Genomic DNA, 17,993 nt, shown 5'->3' with positions numbered 1-17,993 from the left:
TCTAGGGTTAGGGGATGAAAATGTGAGGAAGTCTAAATCACTCAATTTTTTCATATGACTGTAAGCACATAAGTATCAGCTTAACTATGGGATGTTGAACTAAGTTTTGAAACATTCAAAATGTCCCATAAATAAAGAATGCATTTGCTACCAACAATGAGATAGGGGGTAAGAATATTCTCTCATTTTTCGCCTTTACACCATCCATGCCTCAAGGGGGTAACCTCATTGTTTAAATGCCTCACTAAAGTTGCATCATTCCTCATGATATGCATGCAGAGGAAAAAAATCGATGACTCGCTAGAAAATTCAACTTGTACCTACAGCTCAAAGTACTTGAACATGTACCCCATAAATTCCTGCATTTCAAAATAATTACATGGAAACACAATATTGAAAAGGAGGGAATGCTTCATAACATAATTTTTATTCCATCGATTTGGTAGTAACCAACCGGGTATTGACCTAAACAGCAGCGATTGCCGGAGAAGCCAGCCAGCATTGGCAGATCCATATTATACTTTGGAACTCTTTTGTATAACCTATGGAAAAAATAGTGGCTATACCCAAGTTCATTACACCACCATGGTGAACAGTATAATCAAAATAAATAGCAAAAAAAAGTAAAATGAAACCTCATTTCATTGATAATGAACAAATGCTTTAGGTGCTTGCAAAGTTTGGTCGACAAATAACATCAAATGATCTCCATACAAAGAAAATAATAATTCTGCTCAGACAGTGCACATACGCTTGAGTACAATATTATTTGTATAGAGCTTCCCGGATGTCATTTGGCCACCAACAAGCACCTAAAACATTTCATCATAATCGAAGCCACAAAGTTTAAATTTTTTATTTCTTTTATTTGCTCTGTTTTTTTTATCACGGGTGCAATGTCCTTGGAGTAGAAAAAACACTCTCATAACCTATATATGGACATGACGACATGGGAAGTATAATCCTAGTGACCTTTAGGCCTCGTTTGGTTGCATGGTTTCCCGGGGGGATCCCCCTGTTTCCCCGGGTCGAAGAACCACTGGCCGAGTTGGGCCAGGGAAATCGAGCTGGTCATTTGGACCGCATCCTTCGAGGGTTAACCTGCCCGACCCACGTCTTTACCACGGGGAGGAAAGCCACGACTCGAGAGGTCGGGGAGGAAAGCCACGCCGCGAGCCTCGAGCGAGAGACGACCGAACAATGCGCCGTCGGCCAAGATCCGGTTCCCCAGCTCCTCCACCCCCGAGCTACTCCGCCGGCGACAGAAGTGATGCCCCCTCCCCCCCCCCCCCCCCCCCCCGGGTGCTCAGGATCCAAGATCCGCCCCTCCAGCGACGGCAACGGACCGCGGCCATCACCGTTCTCCCTCCCCGGATCTCTCCTCCGCCTCGAAGCTCCGGTACACTCCGGCGACAGAGACGGTTCCATGGACGTATTCTATGTCATCTGATCAAGGGTTGGCCCCCTCCTCCTCCCCCCATATATTTTTCTTCAGTTTGTACCTTCACCGTCCATGATTTGCACCACCAGTTTCATATGAATTTGTATTTTCTTGTGTGGTTCATGAACCACCAATTCCATACGAGTTGTATTTTCATGTGTGCTAGCTACGATTTGTTTCTATGTACCATGCTTATGCTGCCCATACAAATTGTGAAATGTAGTCTGAAGCTTGATGCATATAGTTTCTCATATATTTAATAAAACTTTGCACTTGTATGCACCAGACCTGTGGGTCAGTTGGTTCAGTTTCATAGTTGTGTATCTGTCCATTGTATTTTTATTGTTGACATCATATTTCATATGTTATGAGGTACACAACACTGATTACTGATTAGATTTAGATACAAGCAGATCAATATAGTTGTATGAATCAAGCTCTTGTGAGTAGGTGACATTTGTGAGCAACTATTCTGCACATTTTTTTAGATAAAAATAGTAACTCGAGCACTGCTGCCCTGTTGCAGGCTTTCAACTCACTATATCATGTTGATCTTGTTGTCTTTATTGATCATTGAGAAGAAAGCAAGAAAGGTATGCTAAAGCTTAAATTTATTGGTTGTTATGAATTGAACAGCTAGTCAAGAAGAGATGTGTTTGGTGATGTTTATGTGCTGAGTTGTGCTACCGTTTACATGATGAATCTTTTGTTGTTGGTTCTTATTAGTTGAAATTGTATATGGATTGTCAATGCTTTTAATCCCAGTGCTTTTTATTGGTTTTTCAGTGTGCGGTTTCTATCTCATATTGATAGTTGATAGAAGGGACCTTGTCACATTTGTAGGGAGCTTGCAGGTTAGAATATCAGCATATGTAGTCTTGGCACATTTGTCGTCTTCTGTAGTCCTTTATGTTCTTATGCACTCTGTAGTCTGTACTACCAGCATTTAATAGGATGTACTTGCAATTCATTGATGTTGCTTTACACAAGTTTCATTTGCATTGGTCAATAGTAGTTCTCCGCTAGTGCGCAGAGAACTAAAATATAAAAGAGGAGCTAGAACTTGTCATCCTGTATGTAGAACAGGGAACACTGTAGTACAGTTCTAGATGCATGGTTTGTAAGGCTGCTCTATCTAACTACATGTATCTTGCTTATGAATTATTAAAATACCAGTAGTGTGTTTGGTTTGCCTGGCTGGTCAGCAATCATTGATATCTAGTGGGTGCTAATTTGTAGGTATGACTGATAAATATTTTGTCGTGTGTCAAATGCAGGTGCTCTGACATTAGAACCGTTTTGCTTTGTCCGAAGACGTCGTGTTCAGTTGCTGGGTGCCTTTCGGTTCATTGGTTTTGGCACTCGAGGACTATATAGATTTTCTGAAGAAGCAATCTGCAAATTAGTTGAAGAGGTAAAGGAATCGAAGCAAGAGGACTTGTACTCGATTGGAAATTGTGTTTCAACTCAATTTAGTGGGTGCTAATTTGTGAGTCTTGACTGATAAATATTTTGTCGTGTGTCAAATGCAGGTGCTCTGACATTAGAACCGTTTTGCTTTGTCCGAAGACGTCGTGTTCAGTTGCTGGGTGCCTTTCGGTTCATTGGTTTTGGCACTCAAGGACTATATAGATTTTCTGAAGAAGCAATCTGCAAATTAGTTGAAGAGGTAAAGGAATCGAAGCAAGAGGACTTGTACTCGATTGGAAATTGTGTTTCTGCGCTAGAGATAATTGAAGAGCTATCTGTTTCAGCAAAAGCAAAGGCGCTGTGGCTTTTCAAATGCCCAATGAATAGTGAGATATTCATCAATACCAAGAACCCAAGCCTTAGGCTTTTCTGGTTGAAGGAGGAGATTACTGCAATGGAGAGAACATAAGGTATTCATTCTATGCTAGCTAGACATCCAATGGTTTCTACTAGGCTTTCTTTGCTATGTATATACTAGCAATTGTCTCTAGTTAACTCCCGTGACAAATATTTTCCCATCGGCCTCTACTAGATAGTAACACTTGAACGTTCAGTGGATACTTAATTGGGTCTTCAAGCTAGTGGATCTATCCAAGGAAGCTTCCGAGCTCTGTACCGGAACTTGGCAGCACATGTCACCTTTGTGTAAATTCAGTCCAGTTTGTTCTGGATTCTGTTCATCCTTCTGTTGAGAATGTTAAACGTAAAGCAAAGCACATGTGAGATGCCTGAGTATTGAGGAGAAAAGGCATGTGTTTCTGCTTTGACGGGAGAGGCATGCAGACACTCCAAACTTGGTTATATTCTCTGTGCAATCTCGGCAAGAAGCACCATGCACAACTACAACTTGAAACAAACAGTTTGAAATAGAAAGCTCCTAGTCATATAAAATTTTGGTTGATAATATTTCATCTTAATCCGTTTGTACTAAAAATAGTCTATTGAAACTGTGAACTGGTGCTAACTTAATTTTTTTGTGTAGTTCAGTCAACATCAAGATGCAGTACCTTATATCGATGAGGATGCGGAGTGGAGAAACGACTTGAGTAGGGCTAGTGATCGCCGCTTTGCAGTTCTTCTAATTCGAAAGTATCTCTTGCCGTGGACATGGCAAGTGATAATTCATTTTTTTGTTGCCGTGAACAAATTTGAATGATGATGGCACATGAAAACGGTTTCGACCAACGCTCGATCTGAATGAGATGTGGACCGACCGGTATCTGAACCCTTGTGAATTGATGGCTATTGGTCGTAATAATTCCTAAAAATCTAGTTTACATAAATTCTGAGATTTTATATGTGTTGTTTTTTTAGAATTATTCGTGGAATTCTTATCTATGGTCCATTGTTATCTATAGAATTTTGTATGAAGGCTATGAATTTTTGTAGAAATCTATTGTTATATGTGTAGCAAAGTCTGTTATGATATGTGTTAATTTGAGGTATTTCCTTCCCTCCCCCTTCTTGCCATTTGGACACCTGGGCTGTGGGGAGATCTCCCACGTGGTGGGAGGGATATCATGAGCACAGGAAACCCCCCCCCCCCCCTCCCCCCCCCCGGGTTGATTTCCCTGGTTTTTTCCTACCCAACAACCAAAGAAGGCCTTAGTATATATTTCAACGGAAAATACCCCTGTGAACCTGGTGGTAGATGAACCCTATACAGAAATTGAGGGAAAATTTAGCAATTCAGGAAAAAGTCAAAAATCTTTGAAACATTTTGTCGTGCAAACTTGACTTATTGGCCTACTCATAAACAAAATTTGACCACAAAAAACAGTTGTCAAAAAATATGAGCATAAAAACAAATTGTCCAAGAGAATATAGAGTGAATAGTACGCCTAGTATAGTGCTGATTTAGACTTTTTTGACTTTTTTGCTGGACCATATCACGAAAGTCGTTTTGTCCCCAAGTTTTTTATGCGAGTGTAATGATTTATCTAGTTTGTTTCCAACAATTTCCAGGGTTTTTCGACCATTTTCAAAATTACTAATTGTTGTGTTAAAAGGTGCACCAGCAACCAAGAGCCAAGCGATCCCCGATACGTACCATCTATTCTACTGGGTACTACTTCACCTTTGTTTTGATAGTGATGACTACCACTTTATCCGTACGATCAACATCCAACGGCCCATGGACCCATGGATCTGAAAGAGTTGTCACAGCAAAAATTGGACGCCCTGAAAGCGGTGCCATGGCAGACAAAGCAGCGCACTGTTTTTACCAAGCACCATTGGATGCCAGCACAACACTCGACAACACGAAGTAGCTTGCGGTACCTTCCAACACGCCGGTTGTACGGACTATTTTCAGTATACACCACGGACGTCGCTTTCGGTACCACCGTTACCAGTAACACATGATCCGAAATCACGGAAGCAGAGCAGAATGACTCGCTCAACACAAGAACTTGACCACGAATATTTCATCCGCCCATTTCAATCGGAGAGGTTAATTGACAACCATGATCCATTGATCGATGCAGCAAATTAACGGCTGCGATCTATCGGCCACCAGATCATACAGGACGCACACGATCATCACCATGCAAGCTGGGGAACATGTTGAGCTAGAGCTAGAGGCTGGAAGCAAATCTGGCCTCCTCGGCCGCTCCTCCATCTTCACTAAAACTAAAAAAACTCGCATGATCGCATCGCATGGGCGCCCACAAACACCCAGAAAAAAAAGTCAAACTGGTAAAAAAAATACACACATCCATCCAGCTATCTATTCAATCGAGCACGCATGTGTATGCATGTACTACTGTACAGGAGGCTGCAGGCGCCGTGCTACCACCAGCCGGGCGCCTTCCTGCCGCCGCCGGCGGCGGCCATGGCGGCGGCGCGCTCGAACCGCGTGGCCGCGCAGGGGATGGTGATCCCGCCGGGGTGCTCGAAGCCGAACTCCTCCTCGGCCTCGCGCAGCAGCTCCCCGAAGAGCGGGTGGTTGAAGTACACCACCGGCACCACGTACCTCATCGACTCCCCGCCGGGCTCGTCGCCGCCCACGTACACCGCCACCTGCCCCTTGGGCGTGGTCGCCTCGCCGGCGTCCTCCAGCAGCCGCTCGCCACGCCGCGGCAGGAGCCTCATCCGCCGCGCCAGCGACCGACCCCACCCCAGCATCCGCCGGGGCTCGTCCCGCTCCCGCGGCAGCACCACCAGCTGCTGCTGCTGCTTGGCGCTCCCGACGGCCGCGTGGGACGGCTTCGCGCCAGCTCCCAGCTGGCACCGCTGCAGGCGGGCGTAGCCGCGTCGCCGGCGGTTGCAGAGCGCCCGGCGCCAGAGGCCCAGCAGCTTCCGGCCGAGCCGGAATCCTCTCTGCCGCCTTGCCATCATGCAGCAGCTGGCAGGTCGAAGGTCTCCGCTTTCCTGTGCTGTGTTCCGCGTGTGTGGAAGGAAGGAGTTGAAGCTGGGCGGTCTAATGGCAGGAGAAGCGAGCTTGACAATGGCTTGTTTTTATATAGCGAGGACGCGAGAAACCGAGACGGGGAGGGAAGACTCCGGGCAAGGGTGTCACTGTGCGTGTGGGCGCGCGCCCGTGTGGGACGAGCCAGTGATTTGTGCGTCATTTTAGCCTTGTTTTTGTCATGGCGTCGCACAAAGGCTTTGCAGTAGTAACTCAGGTGATGTACGTGAGTATTCAAATCAAAGCAAGAAAAGGCCCTAGAAAAATTAAGAATGAAAAGATTCGCTAGCTTGATGTGGCGAGCTTCCGAGCTTTGGTCGGTTCCCGGTGGTTGAGCTCTTTTTTTCCATGGGAAGAGAGGGATTCGGTCGTTGAGTTTCCGACGGTAATGCCATCATATATCCTAGTATATACTCCTACCTTTTCTTTTCTTTTCTCTTTGGCATGTTATCTATACGGTACACCGGCAAGAACATGTCCGCGGTACTCACACACACAGCGTACACGTTCACTGCAAGTGCGTCCAAAGAAATCCCGGGAGAATAATCTGGTAACATGCCAATATGCCATAGCATTTCAGTCCAAGCTGTTTGTGATTTGAGTTCCACAGTTGATTCATCTGCTGCTGCAGTGGGACGAAATAGCGTGCACATGCCACACATGCCAGTTGAAAATGACTCGACCGGGTTGCATCTCTTTTCGCGGGAAGGAAGCAACCTATTGCTATCAACGCGGTGCGTGTATAGCAGCGTGACAGCATGCAGATCGACCGTCCAAATTTGCTGAGCAGGCGAGCAGCAACCACCATGCGCATACTTAGGCGTTTTGGCCGGTCTAATTCTAAGACCACCATTGATGCACGCAACGGACCGAACGATCCAATCTGCTCCAGACAAAAGGGGTAACGGCAAAGCAGGATCTATGTCATCAAAGCACTCTCGATCGGGTAGGAGGCTTATCCTGCATGATGCAAGAATTAACATCCAAAGCAAGCAGCAAAGTGGAAGCTTTTAGGTGCACTCGTAAAAGGATTCTGCTCCAAAGGGAGTATAGTAGTGGTGAAAATGGGTTTGGTCACATCGAGATGAAGAAAGCGCATGACGCGGATCCGGTCCCCGCTACACTATCCCACCGAGCTTCTTCCGGATTCCAAGCTCGTGGTGCAGACTCTCGTGCTCACTATACTACACTACAGGCAGAGGCTGGCACCTGTGAAAACGTCGTTTCCTGGAAGACCGTTTGAGGCAAGCTCTCGACGGATTTGTTAATGCGGAGTGTCAATCTGTCATACTGATACTACATGCGTTTAACGTCTTCCTAAGATTAAGATAGTACTAGTGCTACTAGGAGTAACAGACGCAGCTGGTGTAGGCTGTTCCTGGGCTGGCATTCCTTGCTCCAGCCAGCCAAAAAATAGTACTACTAGTACCGTATCTGAAACGTATGCGAGATGCAGCTGAACTGTACTATACCTTGGAACAGGGCACTCGTACAGAGGGAGGGGCGTAGGGAACGGCGTAGTATTTACGTGTCCACAGCACGTCGACATCTGTTGGGACTGTGCAGCAGAGACGGACGCCTGGGAAGGTCGGCAGAAGGAGATGAGCACGAGCGATCCGACTACCCCACATCCCCCAAACGGAAAGCTCGACGGGGCTGGAAGCCTGGAACCGCCAACGTGTATCATGCCGAGACAAACGCACCCGCACGCACGTCCGAAAGCTGAGGGCCGCTGGCCTGACCGCTTTGTCGTTGGCAAGGGGCCAGAGCATCGCAAGGAGTAGTAGTGACATGGAAGTCCCAACAAAATCAGGTTGCCGTGTCAACCGGCCCGTCCTCGCCGTACGGCGACCGATTACGAATTGCTAACATCTCTTATTTTATTTTCGGGCATGATACGACGGGTTTGTGCCAGCAGTATCTCCCCACTTCGCCGGTCAAATGGTAGTACGTGAATGTTACTATTAGAGTAGAGTAGAAGAATGTGGTTTCCGTGAGTAACACTTCGTTTTCAACCTGACAGGGATTCTCTAGCTGGATGTTTATGTGGAATCGGTGTCCAAGTAACAAGTGTACATGGACAGTTACGCTGCAGGTCAGGCCATTCTACTCCATCCATTCCGAAATACATGACGCTCGGGATTTTTTCTGACCAGGTGAAAAAGCAGCGAAATGACCAGGTTACCCTTCAGTTTTGAATTCTCTCCTCGATCTTCACCCAGGTCGTCTTTCAGATCCGCCCGCCTCCATCGCCCCCCCCACCTCTGGATCCTCCAGCTCCATCGCCCCCACCTTTGGATCCTCCACCTCCATCGCCTCCCATCTCACCCAGCAGATCCCCTCCCATCCTCCCCGTCTTCCTGGGCCAGCAGACCCCCCTCGTCGTCCTGGGCCAGCAGATCCCCACCTCGTCATCCCAAGGCCAGCGTCCTGCTGCAGATTGCCGCCACCCTCCCAGGGCCTCGCCAGCTCCACCTCCAGGTACTGCAGATCGCTGCCGGCTTCAGGTCCTGGTCGTTCAACATGTCCAAAAAGGGCAATTCAGTTGCATGGTGTTGAGGGTTGTAGCAACAAAATTTAGCATGACAAAAATCGGTACTGGAGCATGATGTTGCATGATGTTGGAGTAGTTGCATGATGTTGGAGCATTCCAAAAATCAGTACTGGAATGGAGTAAAAGTGCAGTACTACTGAAAGAGTTGCATGATGTTGGAGTGTCATTAACAGAATAACATGATGTTGGAGTACAATTGCATGATGAAGTACTGCAGGGGCAGAATCACTTTTACAACATCATGCAACATCATTTTCATGACAGGAGTATAATTGCATGATGTTGGAGTACTACAGTGCTTGATGTTGCATGAACTTATATTGTGACAGTACCTGAACAGGCTCCAGATCCAGCAGGTGCAGCTCCAGGCCGGCTCCATTGCACCAACTTCAGAATAGGCAGCAGCTGAAAAAGCAAATAGACATAGTCAGGGTAGAGGCATGGATTTTGATCTCAATTGCACTCCAGCCGAAGAAGAAGACATACTCCAAGATGATATGAACATGGAAGAGGAAGAGGGCATCGATCCAGGTCAAGATGCAGTTCATGAGCTCCAGTACTCCTGCCATGAACAATCAATAGTTCATTTGTACCCCTATAGTGGAGTAGGAAGCAAGTGTTGAGAAATTAAAAAATTCATTTGGTATTAACAATGTTTATCAACGAAGTTTGGTATTAACAAATTCATTTGGTACTCTGCAAGTGTTAATACTCATCTGCAAGTGTTATACTCCAAGTTAGATCATGGAACAGTAGTGAACTACTCCAAGTTAACTGAAACAACAATAGTAACAGCAATAGTAATAGTACTCCAGTTTCTGAAAATGAATAGTTCATTTAGCAACTTTAGATCAAACTGAATACTCCAGGAAAAATATGATCAAGTAGTGATCATTTTGCATGATCAAGTTTATATCATACTCTAGGAAAAATATGATCAAGTAGTGATCAAACTAAATAATCCAAGAAAATTATGAAGTTTAGATCAAACTGAATACTCTAGTTTCTGAAAATGAGCAGTAAGAGTAGCTCATTTAGCAAGTTTCTGAAGATGAACAGTAACTCTAGTTTCTGAAAATGAACAGTAGCTCATTTATCATTTGATCAATTTATCATTTGAGCATTTGAGCATTTCATCATTTGATCAATTTATCATTTGAGCATTTGAGCATTTCATCATTTGATCATTTCTTGTTGTTTTTCATTTGATCATTTGAGCATGGACTAATATTTTTTTTCATTGTTTTGTTTCTTGTTGCAGTTGTTGAGCAAGGACTTAGAAAAAAGAAAACCCTCACTAACGAGCAAAAATATGTTGTTTATGTGGCATTGCATTCAGTGTGCATGAGCAGAGGTGGCAAATTCAAAAGAAATGATAAGAAAGACCTTGCACAACTTTTTAAGGTAGAAGTGAGGAGTATACAAAGAGTTTGGCAGAAGGCGATGGAGCAAATTTTAGAAGGTTTAGAGGTGGATGTTTCCGATCAGAGAAAAGGAAACTCTGGAAGAAAGCCAAAGGACATCAATTTAGAGCAAATCCCTACCATCCCGCTAAATAAGAGGTCCACTATCAGATCTCTAGCTTGGCAACTCGGATGTAGCCCTACCACACTGCATAGAAAGTAAGAGCTGAGTTTGATAAAGAGACACACAAAGTGTGTGAAGCCAGCTCTAAAAGAAAAGAATAAGAAGGATAGGATGGAATTTTGTATGTCAATGCTTGATGAGACAACGATCAAAACTTCAAGGCCTAAATTTAAGACAATGCATAATGTTGTGCACATTGATGAGAAATGGTTCAATATGACAAAGAAAAATAAGACCTACTATCTGCTGGATGGGCAGGAGGAGCCTACGAGGCCTATACATGGCAACTGTATTGGCAAGGTGATGTTCTTAACGGTCGTTGCTAGGCCAAGGTGGGACCGTGAAGGAAACGTGACCTTCTCTGGGAAAATCGGTATCTGGCCATTCGTGAAAGAAGTTCCTGCTCAGAGGAGAAGTGATAACAAGCCAAGAGGTACAATAGAGACAAAGTCAATAAAGGTCGACAGAAAAGTGATGAGCACTACTAGAAAAAGGCTTACTAGTGGCGCACCAGTTTTGCCTACTAATGGCACACTACTGGTGCGCCACTAGCATCACGCCACTAGTAATTTTTACTAATGGCGCACTGCTGGTGCGCCATTAGTATCTGGTACTCTAATGGCGCACCGGGCAGTGCGCCATTAGTATAGGCCACGGTGCACCATTAGTATGCCTCCCAGGGGGCCATATATACCCATGTGCTTTGCCATACTAATGGCGCACTGCAGTGTGATGCGCCATTAGTATCCTTCGGCATACTAATGGCGCACTGCTGGGTGATGCACCATTAGTACCCTCTGGCATACTAATGGCGCACTGCTCTGGGATGCGCCATTAGTATCCTTTGGCATACTAATGGCGCACGTTGGCGTGATGCGCCATTAGTATGTATATTAGGGATTTTTTTTTCTGATTTTTGCACAGATTACAAAATATATTATTGGACAGAAAATAAGCAGCAGGACACAGCAACAGCAGATTCATCGAATACAATAGAAGATTAGTCTCCGAATACAATTCATCATATTAGTCTCCGAATTCAAAAGACCGAACGAAGATAGAACATTACAAGTCTCGAGACCGCGAGTAGCGAGTTTGTCTTCACATTACAAGTCGATATCGATCATCTAAACTACCATCACATAGAAGAGAGATGCGGTCATCACGATGAGCATCATCGCGATGAAACTGGTCTTCATCCGGTTCCTCCAACGCTCCCTCCTCTCTCCCGCTAGATAGCGCGCGTATCTAGATTCCGCCTCCGCCCTAGTGGTGTACCCTTTGTAATTGTTACCGCTGAAACGGTGAACCTGTCTCCGACACTCCTCCCAGTCGTCGTAGACTCCGGGAACCTTACCCTTGTACACGACATACGACGGCATCTCTATGCACTAGCCAAACAACAGACAATACATAAGCAATATATAAGTATGCAACAAAAGGATCGGAAGAGAAAAGCAAGACATTAATAGCACGATTCATGGTCCTACTAACAAATAGCATCGATTACATCTAAGTTGAACGACTGTCCAAACCAAAGAGACATACAAGTTCACTACAGTTTAATTACAACATGAGCTAATGAATGTTTCAGAACTACACATAGCATCACAACTTTCGACTCGACTCATGGGACCGGAGCGTGGATGAAGCCGCCGTCTGTCGTGATGGTCATGAAGTCGCGGGCGTTGTCAGCCTGCATTTGTAGTGTTGTGTCTATCTCGCTGTTGGACGGTTGAAATTTGAGGTAGAACTGTCCCGAGGTACGAAGGACATCTTGATGGATGATTTCTGCAAACTCCGACTGGATGCGAAAGAATTCTTGTCGGATGTCCGCGTCCTGGATTGCCCCCAAGCTTGCGGCCCAATCTTTGAGATTATTTGGTAGCAGAAGGTGATTATGGTCCCGCACGATCGCCCGCATGTGATGGAGGGCGTAGTAGGCATCCTTCTGACCGCCAGGCGGCTGCTTGACGCAGGGGAACGTCGTATTGTGGGTGAACACGTGCCTGCCGTACCTACGAACTGGCCTCTTAAAGGTGCCTCCAGATGCGGCGTAGCCGGGGAGAGCATCATCAAGAACTTTCTTGATATTTGTATAGTCTATCTTGGAGTCACGGTCCGGGTCGAGATACGTGGCCATGGAATATTTCGGGCTTAAGAGGATGAGTGTGCAATGTGTGTCACTGCACAGAACACGGAATGTTAGAAAAAAAAGAACGATCGAAATCTAAGAAATCATATGTTACGGGGCGGTTAGGAGATGACTTACTCGGGAAAGTAAGGCACGAGGAAGTTATCCTTATCTGGGTTTGCCAGAATGACGCCTTCGAGGTGTGAACTCGCGACTTGCCGGTCCCCAGCGCTGCCCAAGATCTTGGCACGCATGTAGAAGGGGTCGACTATCACAATGTCCGGGGTCTTGTCTCTAATGATCCGCATCTCCATACTCAGCGAAAACAGCCGAACGAAGGTGTAGTGCAGCGGATGAAGGTTAAGCATAGCAAATATGTCATCAAATCGCAGGACGATCGTACCCCCGATGGCGCTATCCACAAAGCCCTTGCCCTCTGGCACCTTGGCCACGAAAACCGGGTATGCCACATCATTCTCTCTGAGACGCCGCTTCTCCAAAGAAAGAACACTGTCATGCAGACTCCGCATAGCACCGGTTGCAGCATTGAGCATATTTGTCGGTAGCATCGGCCTACCCACCACATGCACCCTCCTCGAGATATCCTTAGGTGAAGGTGGTCCGTCCTGAGCACGGATCGTACTCGGTGCCGGTTGGCTCGCGCTGGCGCCCTTGTTAGTCTTTCATTTCCGTCCCTTCTTCTTGATCTGCTGTAATGGGATCGAGTTCTGCTCACAGACCGCCTTCTTGAGCGTGTTGGGGCTGATAATATTTGGCACCTCAGCTATCTGAGGCTCGGTGAAGGCGGCAGCTGGAGGCGTCTCCTGAGAACTGAACGCCAGACGACGCCTGTTGCAATTGGGTTTCTCCGCCGTACCAGCTAGATCGCGGTCATCTTTTTGAGGGTTGGGTTCTTGAGAAGGAGGCCCGCAGAACTCGTCACCGTACCCATGTTCGGCAAAGTACTTATCGACGTTGGTAAATGTACCGTCGTCGTTGTCGTCGTCGTCCGGATCCTGTGCCATATGCATGTTCGGATCCTGTGCCATAGGGATGTCTGGCAGGTCCAGTAGCGTTGCGGCGTTCTTGCCATGGCTTGGCGCAGGCACGACTGGCGGTCTTGTCTGTGGGGTGGTGTCCCCCGCTCCCAAACGAATCTGGCTCTTCGGCCAAAGCAGGGGGCAGCTTACACAGGCGCTGAGGGTCATCACATCATCTTCGTCGGCCCCAGCGGGTCGAATCGGAGGTAACAACTCGTCGCAGCCTGGCAGTACCCGAACCAGTTCAACCCTATAGAAGGTGGGTGGCATCGGATTACCGTGGAACACGCGGTTGCCCGGTTGAACGATTCTGCCCTTGGCGACATCGACCAACTCGCCGCCCACGAAGTGCAGGAGAGTGCAAGGAACATCGGTGGCGCCCTGCGAAAACATGTAGGGCGTCAGGGATGCCCAGTCAAAGGCAAGGAGATGAAGTCATCGGCCGAGAGGCTTAGTTACCGTGATGCCGTCGAGCTCGGCTAATGTCGAGGCACCGCCAACGGCGGGCGTGCGCGTGCAACTGACGGAGGGGCCGCTTGCTGGCGAGGTGCCGGCCGGCGTACACCCAGGTGCATTAAGCTCCAATGCCCGTGCCGGCGCCGGAGACACGAATACCGCCTCCGCCGAAGACACCAATGGCGCCGCTTGTGCGTTGTGCGAGTTGCTGGCCGTGAAGCTGGGAACCGGGGGAGGCCCCTGTTGGCCACCCGCAATCCACGTCGTCAGTCCCTGAATCAAGGTAGGCACAATGGCGGTGAGCGTCGTTCCTAGTTGTTGTTGCACTTGCTCTTGGACAATCTCCGGAATCCGCGCCACTTGTGCCTTGAGTTCTTGAACCTCGCGCGACTGGCTTTTCGAGCTGGTCTTTTTCTCCTTTCGCCCACCAGCGGTATAGTATGACGACCATTTTGTGGACAAGCCTCTGCCGGCCACACGACCAGCTGACGACGGCTTACTAAGCTTATCCTTGTTTTTCATTACGTTCAACGCCCTATTTAAAGGGGTGTCAAAAGGGGAGCTCTGAGATGACCCCGCGCTACTGCTTTCAGCCTCCCGCGGAAGGAATGTGAACCATTTAGAAATTTGGCTTCATTAACTAGAATGCAACCATATATGTAGCTAATTACGCGGGGGTGTATTCCTTACCAGAACTTTCTCAAGCGTCTTGGTCTTCGGATCCGTGGTAAGCTCCTTTGTTACCGGGTCCTCCTTGTACCGGGCCCTGACAAAGTTCCTGGTCTGCTTGTCAGGGAATTTCTCGAAGCGGGGCGGTAGGCCTTGCTCGGCACGCTCCGCGTCCTCCTTGTCCCATATAGGCTCCGCCACTCTATAACCGCCGGGACCGAGTTGGTGGACCCCTAAGTTCAACTGCCGCATTTCTTTCCCTCACTGACTTGATTCGGAGGTTGCGCTGCTCTCGCACTTGATCTTGAACTCCTTGTAGTCATCTTCGCTCATCAAAGGATATTTCGCCTTGATCTTCTCATAACTATCACCTTTTTCAATCATTGCCTTCACCGTGCTTCTCCATGTAGACAGGGCCGTGCTCATCCTCGTGAGGGCGGCACTATTCACTTTAATCCCTGAGAGGCGTGTGTTTGCAAACTCATTGGGGAACTTGTATCGTTCGTGCAGCTTCATGAAGAGGAGGCAGCGCAAATTCCCTCGGTCCTTATGCCTTAGGTTCTCGGTGTTGATCGAGACGGTGCTCCGGAGAATGCACCCGAGCTAAACCGAGTACCCCTTGACTACATGTTTGGGCGCCGTTGGATGCCCGTCGGAGTTCACTTCAGTAAATTCCTCCTTGACGGTGCCGAGCACGTTCGGGCGCCGGTCCTTCCGTTGCCTCTTCGGTTGGCTGCCATCTGTGCGTGCGCCGCCATCATCAGTGGTGGCATCCTCGGCGGCACCATCAGTGGTGTCATCCCCGACGCCACTAGGGGTTGTGTAGTCAGGATCAGTGTCTTCCGCGGCGTCCTCATAGCGGTGAGGTTCTTCCTCCATCTCCTGGGACAGCTCCCAGAATTGCTTGCCGCCCGAACCGCCGGCCTCATCGTTGTGGGCCATGTTTCGCTCTAAATAGGAAAAAAGTCTGGTCAAAAAGTTGGTTATTGTCAAGGAACAAGATCTCTAAGTTGACCAAATAACCTAATTCTCGAGGAATGTCGCCAAAAAGATGGTTATTGTCAAGGAACAATTGAGAGATGTTTGTGATATTGCCTAGGTGTTTTGGGATGGAACCTGTTAGTGTGTTGTTGCTAGGTGTTGTGGGATGGAACCAGTAGCTTCCTTGCAACCCACAAAAGAGAAAGGAAAAGGGGTGAAAAGGGGGAGATGGTTAGCTTTGATGAGCAGGCAACATCTTCCTAACCCCCTTCTTCTTGTCTCCTCTCACTATCTCTCTCACACACATGGCAAGCAAGGGTGTCTGAGTGTGTGAAAAAATACCAAACTAATCCAACCACTAAAGCACTAGATCACTACTATTGGTTGATGTCAAGATACATGCTGATTAATTTTTGTTTCGGTTGAGAATCGGGCACCTACTAGGTCAAGAAAATTGGGCAGGACCTTTGCTAATTTTCTTGACCTAGGAGGGCCCCAATCTCAACCGAAACGGAAATTAATCAACATTTCAGGAGAAAGGGGTAACGAAGTGATGGGGAAAATGTGCCGGGCACCACAATGTGATCACAGAAACAAAGCAGCACCACTGGTGTTGGATTCACAGTGTAAATGATGGATGAAAAGTCCACAGACCATATGGTCCTCTGCTTTCATATGGACAAAATAAAAGTTCACATGAATGGCTACTTGACTGAATGGTGCCAGGTAAACAAACTCCCAAAGTCCACTAGCAGATCCAAGATCTAATTCTATTACACACAACATAGCAATTTAAGAGAATTAGAATAAGGATAGTAGGAAATGAAAAAGAATTATGCTCAAAGAACAATGGTAACAGCAAAATATTGAAACCTTTGGTAAGCATTATATTACAAAAAAAAGATATGTAGTACTACACAATATCCATAACCAAAAAACAAGACATGCATATTCTTAGGCAGAGTAAAATAGTCCTGCATTCTTGGCAGTTGTCTGCTAGTGATTTGCCTCATCATCATATCATAAGTAAAATTCTTATTCTTATTCTTATTTACTCCTTGCATTTTCATTCTTCTTCTTACTGTCAAAATTCAGAGTAAATTCTAGCCTTATTTGTACTGCTTGTTCTTGTAGTAGTAAGATTCAGGAGTAGGAGATCACAAAAGTACATTCCACAGGTTACTCCAAGTTTCTGAATTTTCAGTAAGAAAAGAACTAAAAGAAAAGAAATCCTAGGGTTAAAAAATCTGGAGCAAGTCCTAGCAGAACCACAAAATGTTCATCTACTCCTAGGATGTCCTGTTCATAATTCTAGTTCATGTCCTAGGATGTGCTATTCATAATTGTTAATCCAAACAGCAGATACACAAGCACTGGATTTTACAAATGTCCAAACAGTGTCATATCTGAAATGTATGATTTTCAGTAGCAGAGATTCAGAGTCATTAGTTTTGAGTGTACATCGTGAAAAACCTAGAGGACGCCGGCGGGGAGAGAAACCTAGGGGGAAGGAGGGGAGGAGAGAGGAGGAATCACCTAGAGGACGCCGGCGTCGAGGAGGCTGCGGGTGGCGATCCGGAGGAAGGGGCCCGTGATGTCGTCGGCGTCCTTGGCCGCCTTCTTGACCTTCCGAGCAGAAGAAGGCACGGGTGGTGAGAGGAGGAGGAGAAGAAGCTAGGGGGATGGGGGAAGGGAGGGAGGGGACGTACGTGCTGGGGCGGGGGTGGTGTCCGGCGGGGGTCGGGGCGGCGGCGTCGAGGCAGCGCAAGACCACAGCGGCGGACGACGTGCAGGCGCAGCGGACGGAGGGGGCGAAGCAAGGGGGCGGCGGCGTACGGTTGGGGTCGAGTGGGGGATCTGGCGAGGGAGGGAGGGAGGCGACAGTGCGAGGGGAACAAGTACGTCGATTCTAATGGCGCACCTCCCCCTGGTGCGCCATAAGTACGTCGATTCTAATGGCGCACCTCTCCCTGGTGCGCCATTAGAATTTTGTTTTACTTACTAGCCCGACTGGTCAGGTTATATTCCACCTAACCCTATCTCCATCAGAACACGCCCACTAGCCCGACTGGTCAGCACGCAGCACACACACTAGGAGGTCCTGGGTTCGATTCCCAGGCTCCCCAATTTTTGTTTTTATGCATTTAAAATGTTGTTTGATATTTATTTGTGTTTAAATATGTTCAAACTTGTTTAAATCATAACAGTATTTTTTTAATAAAAACAGTAATGATTTTTTAAAAAATATCATC

At 47.1% G+C, this 17,993-nt stretch overlaps 1 protein-coding gene and 1 long non-coding RNA gene across 3 annotated transcripts; one reads left to right on the top strand and one right to left on the bottom strand.

Moving 5' to 3' along the window:
* The first annotated feature begins 1,107 nt into the window (after positions 1 to 1,107).
* LOC109740581 (uncharacterized) lies at positions 1,108 to 4,194 on the top strand. Of its 2 annotated transcripts, XR_012187851.1 has the most exons (7): positions 1,108 to 1,456; positions 1,968 to 2,034; positions 2,228 to 2,295; positions 2,719 to 2,855; positions 2,974 to 3,110; positions 3,196 to 3,321; positions 3,894 to 4,194. It is a non-coding gene; the product is annotated as an uncharacterized lncRNA (long non-coding RNA). The 2 variants fall into 2 exon arrangements; XR_005760298.3 differs by lacking the exon at positions 2,228 to 2,295 and having other exon boundaries at positions 1,126 to 1,456.
* Positions 4,195 to 5,367: 1,173 nt separating this feature from the next.
* On the bottom strand, positions 5,368 to 6,542 carry LOC109740580 (auxin-responsive protein SAUR36). The gene has a single exon (XM_020299635.4). The coding sequence runs from the start codon at positions 6,248 to 6,250 to the stop codon at positions 5,702 to 5,704; it is 549 nt and encodes a 182-aa protein (XP_020155224.1). The 5' UTR covers positions 6,251 to 6,542; the 3' UTR covers positions 5,368 to 5,701.
* Positions 6,543 to 17,993: the final 11,451 nt, after the last annotated feature.

Source organism: Aegilops tauschii, chromosome 6 (genome assembly GCF_002575655.3).
Source record: "Aegilops tauschii subsp. strangulata cultivar AL8/78 chromosome 6, Aet v6.0, whole genome shotgun sequence".
In the NCBI taxonomy this organism is placed as follows: domain Eukaryota; kingdom Viridiplantae; phylum Streptophyta; class Magnoliopsida; order Poales; family Poaceae; genus Aegilops; species Aegilops tauschii.
Note: the sequence above shows the minus strand (reverse complement) of the source record. Positions and strands in the feature narration are given on the sequence as shown.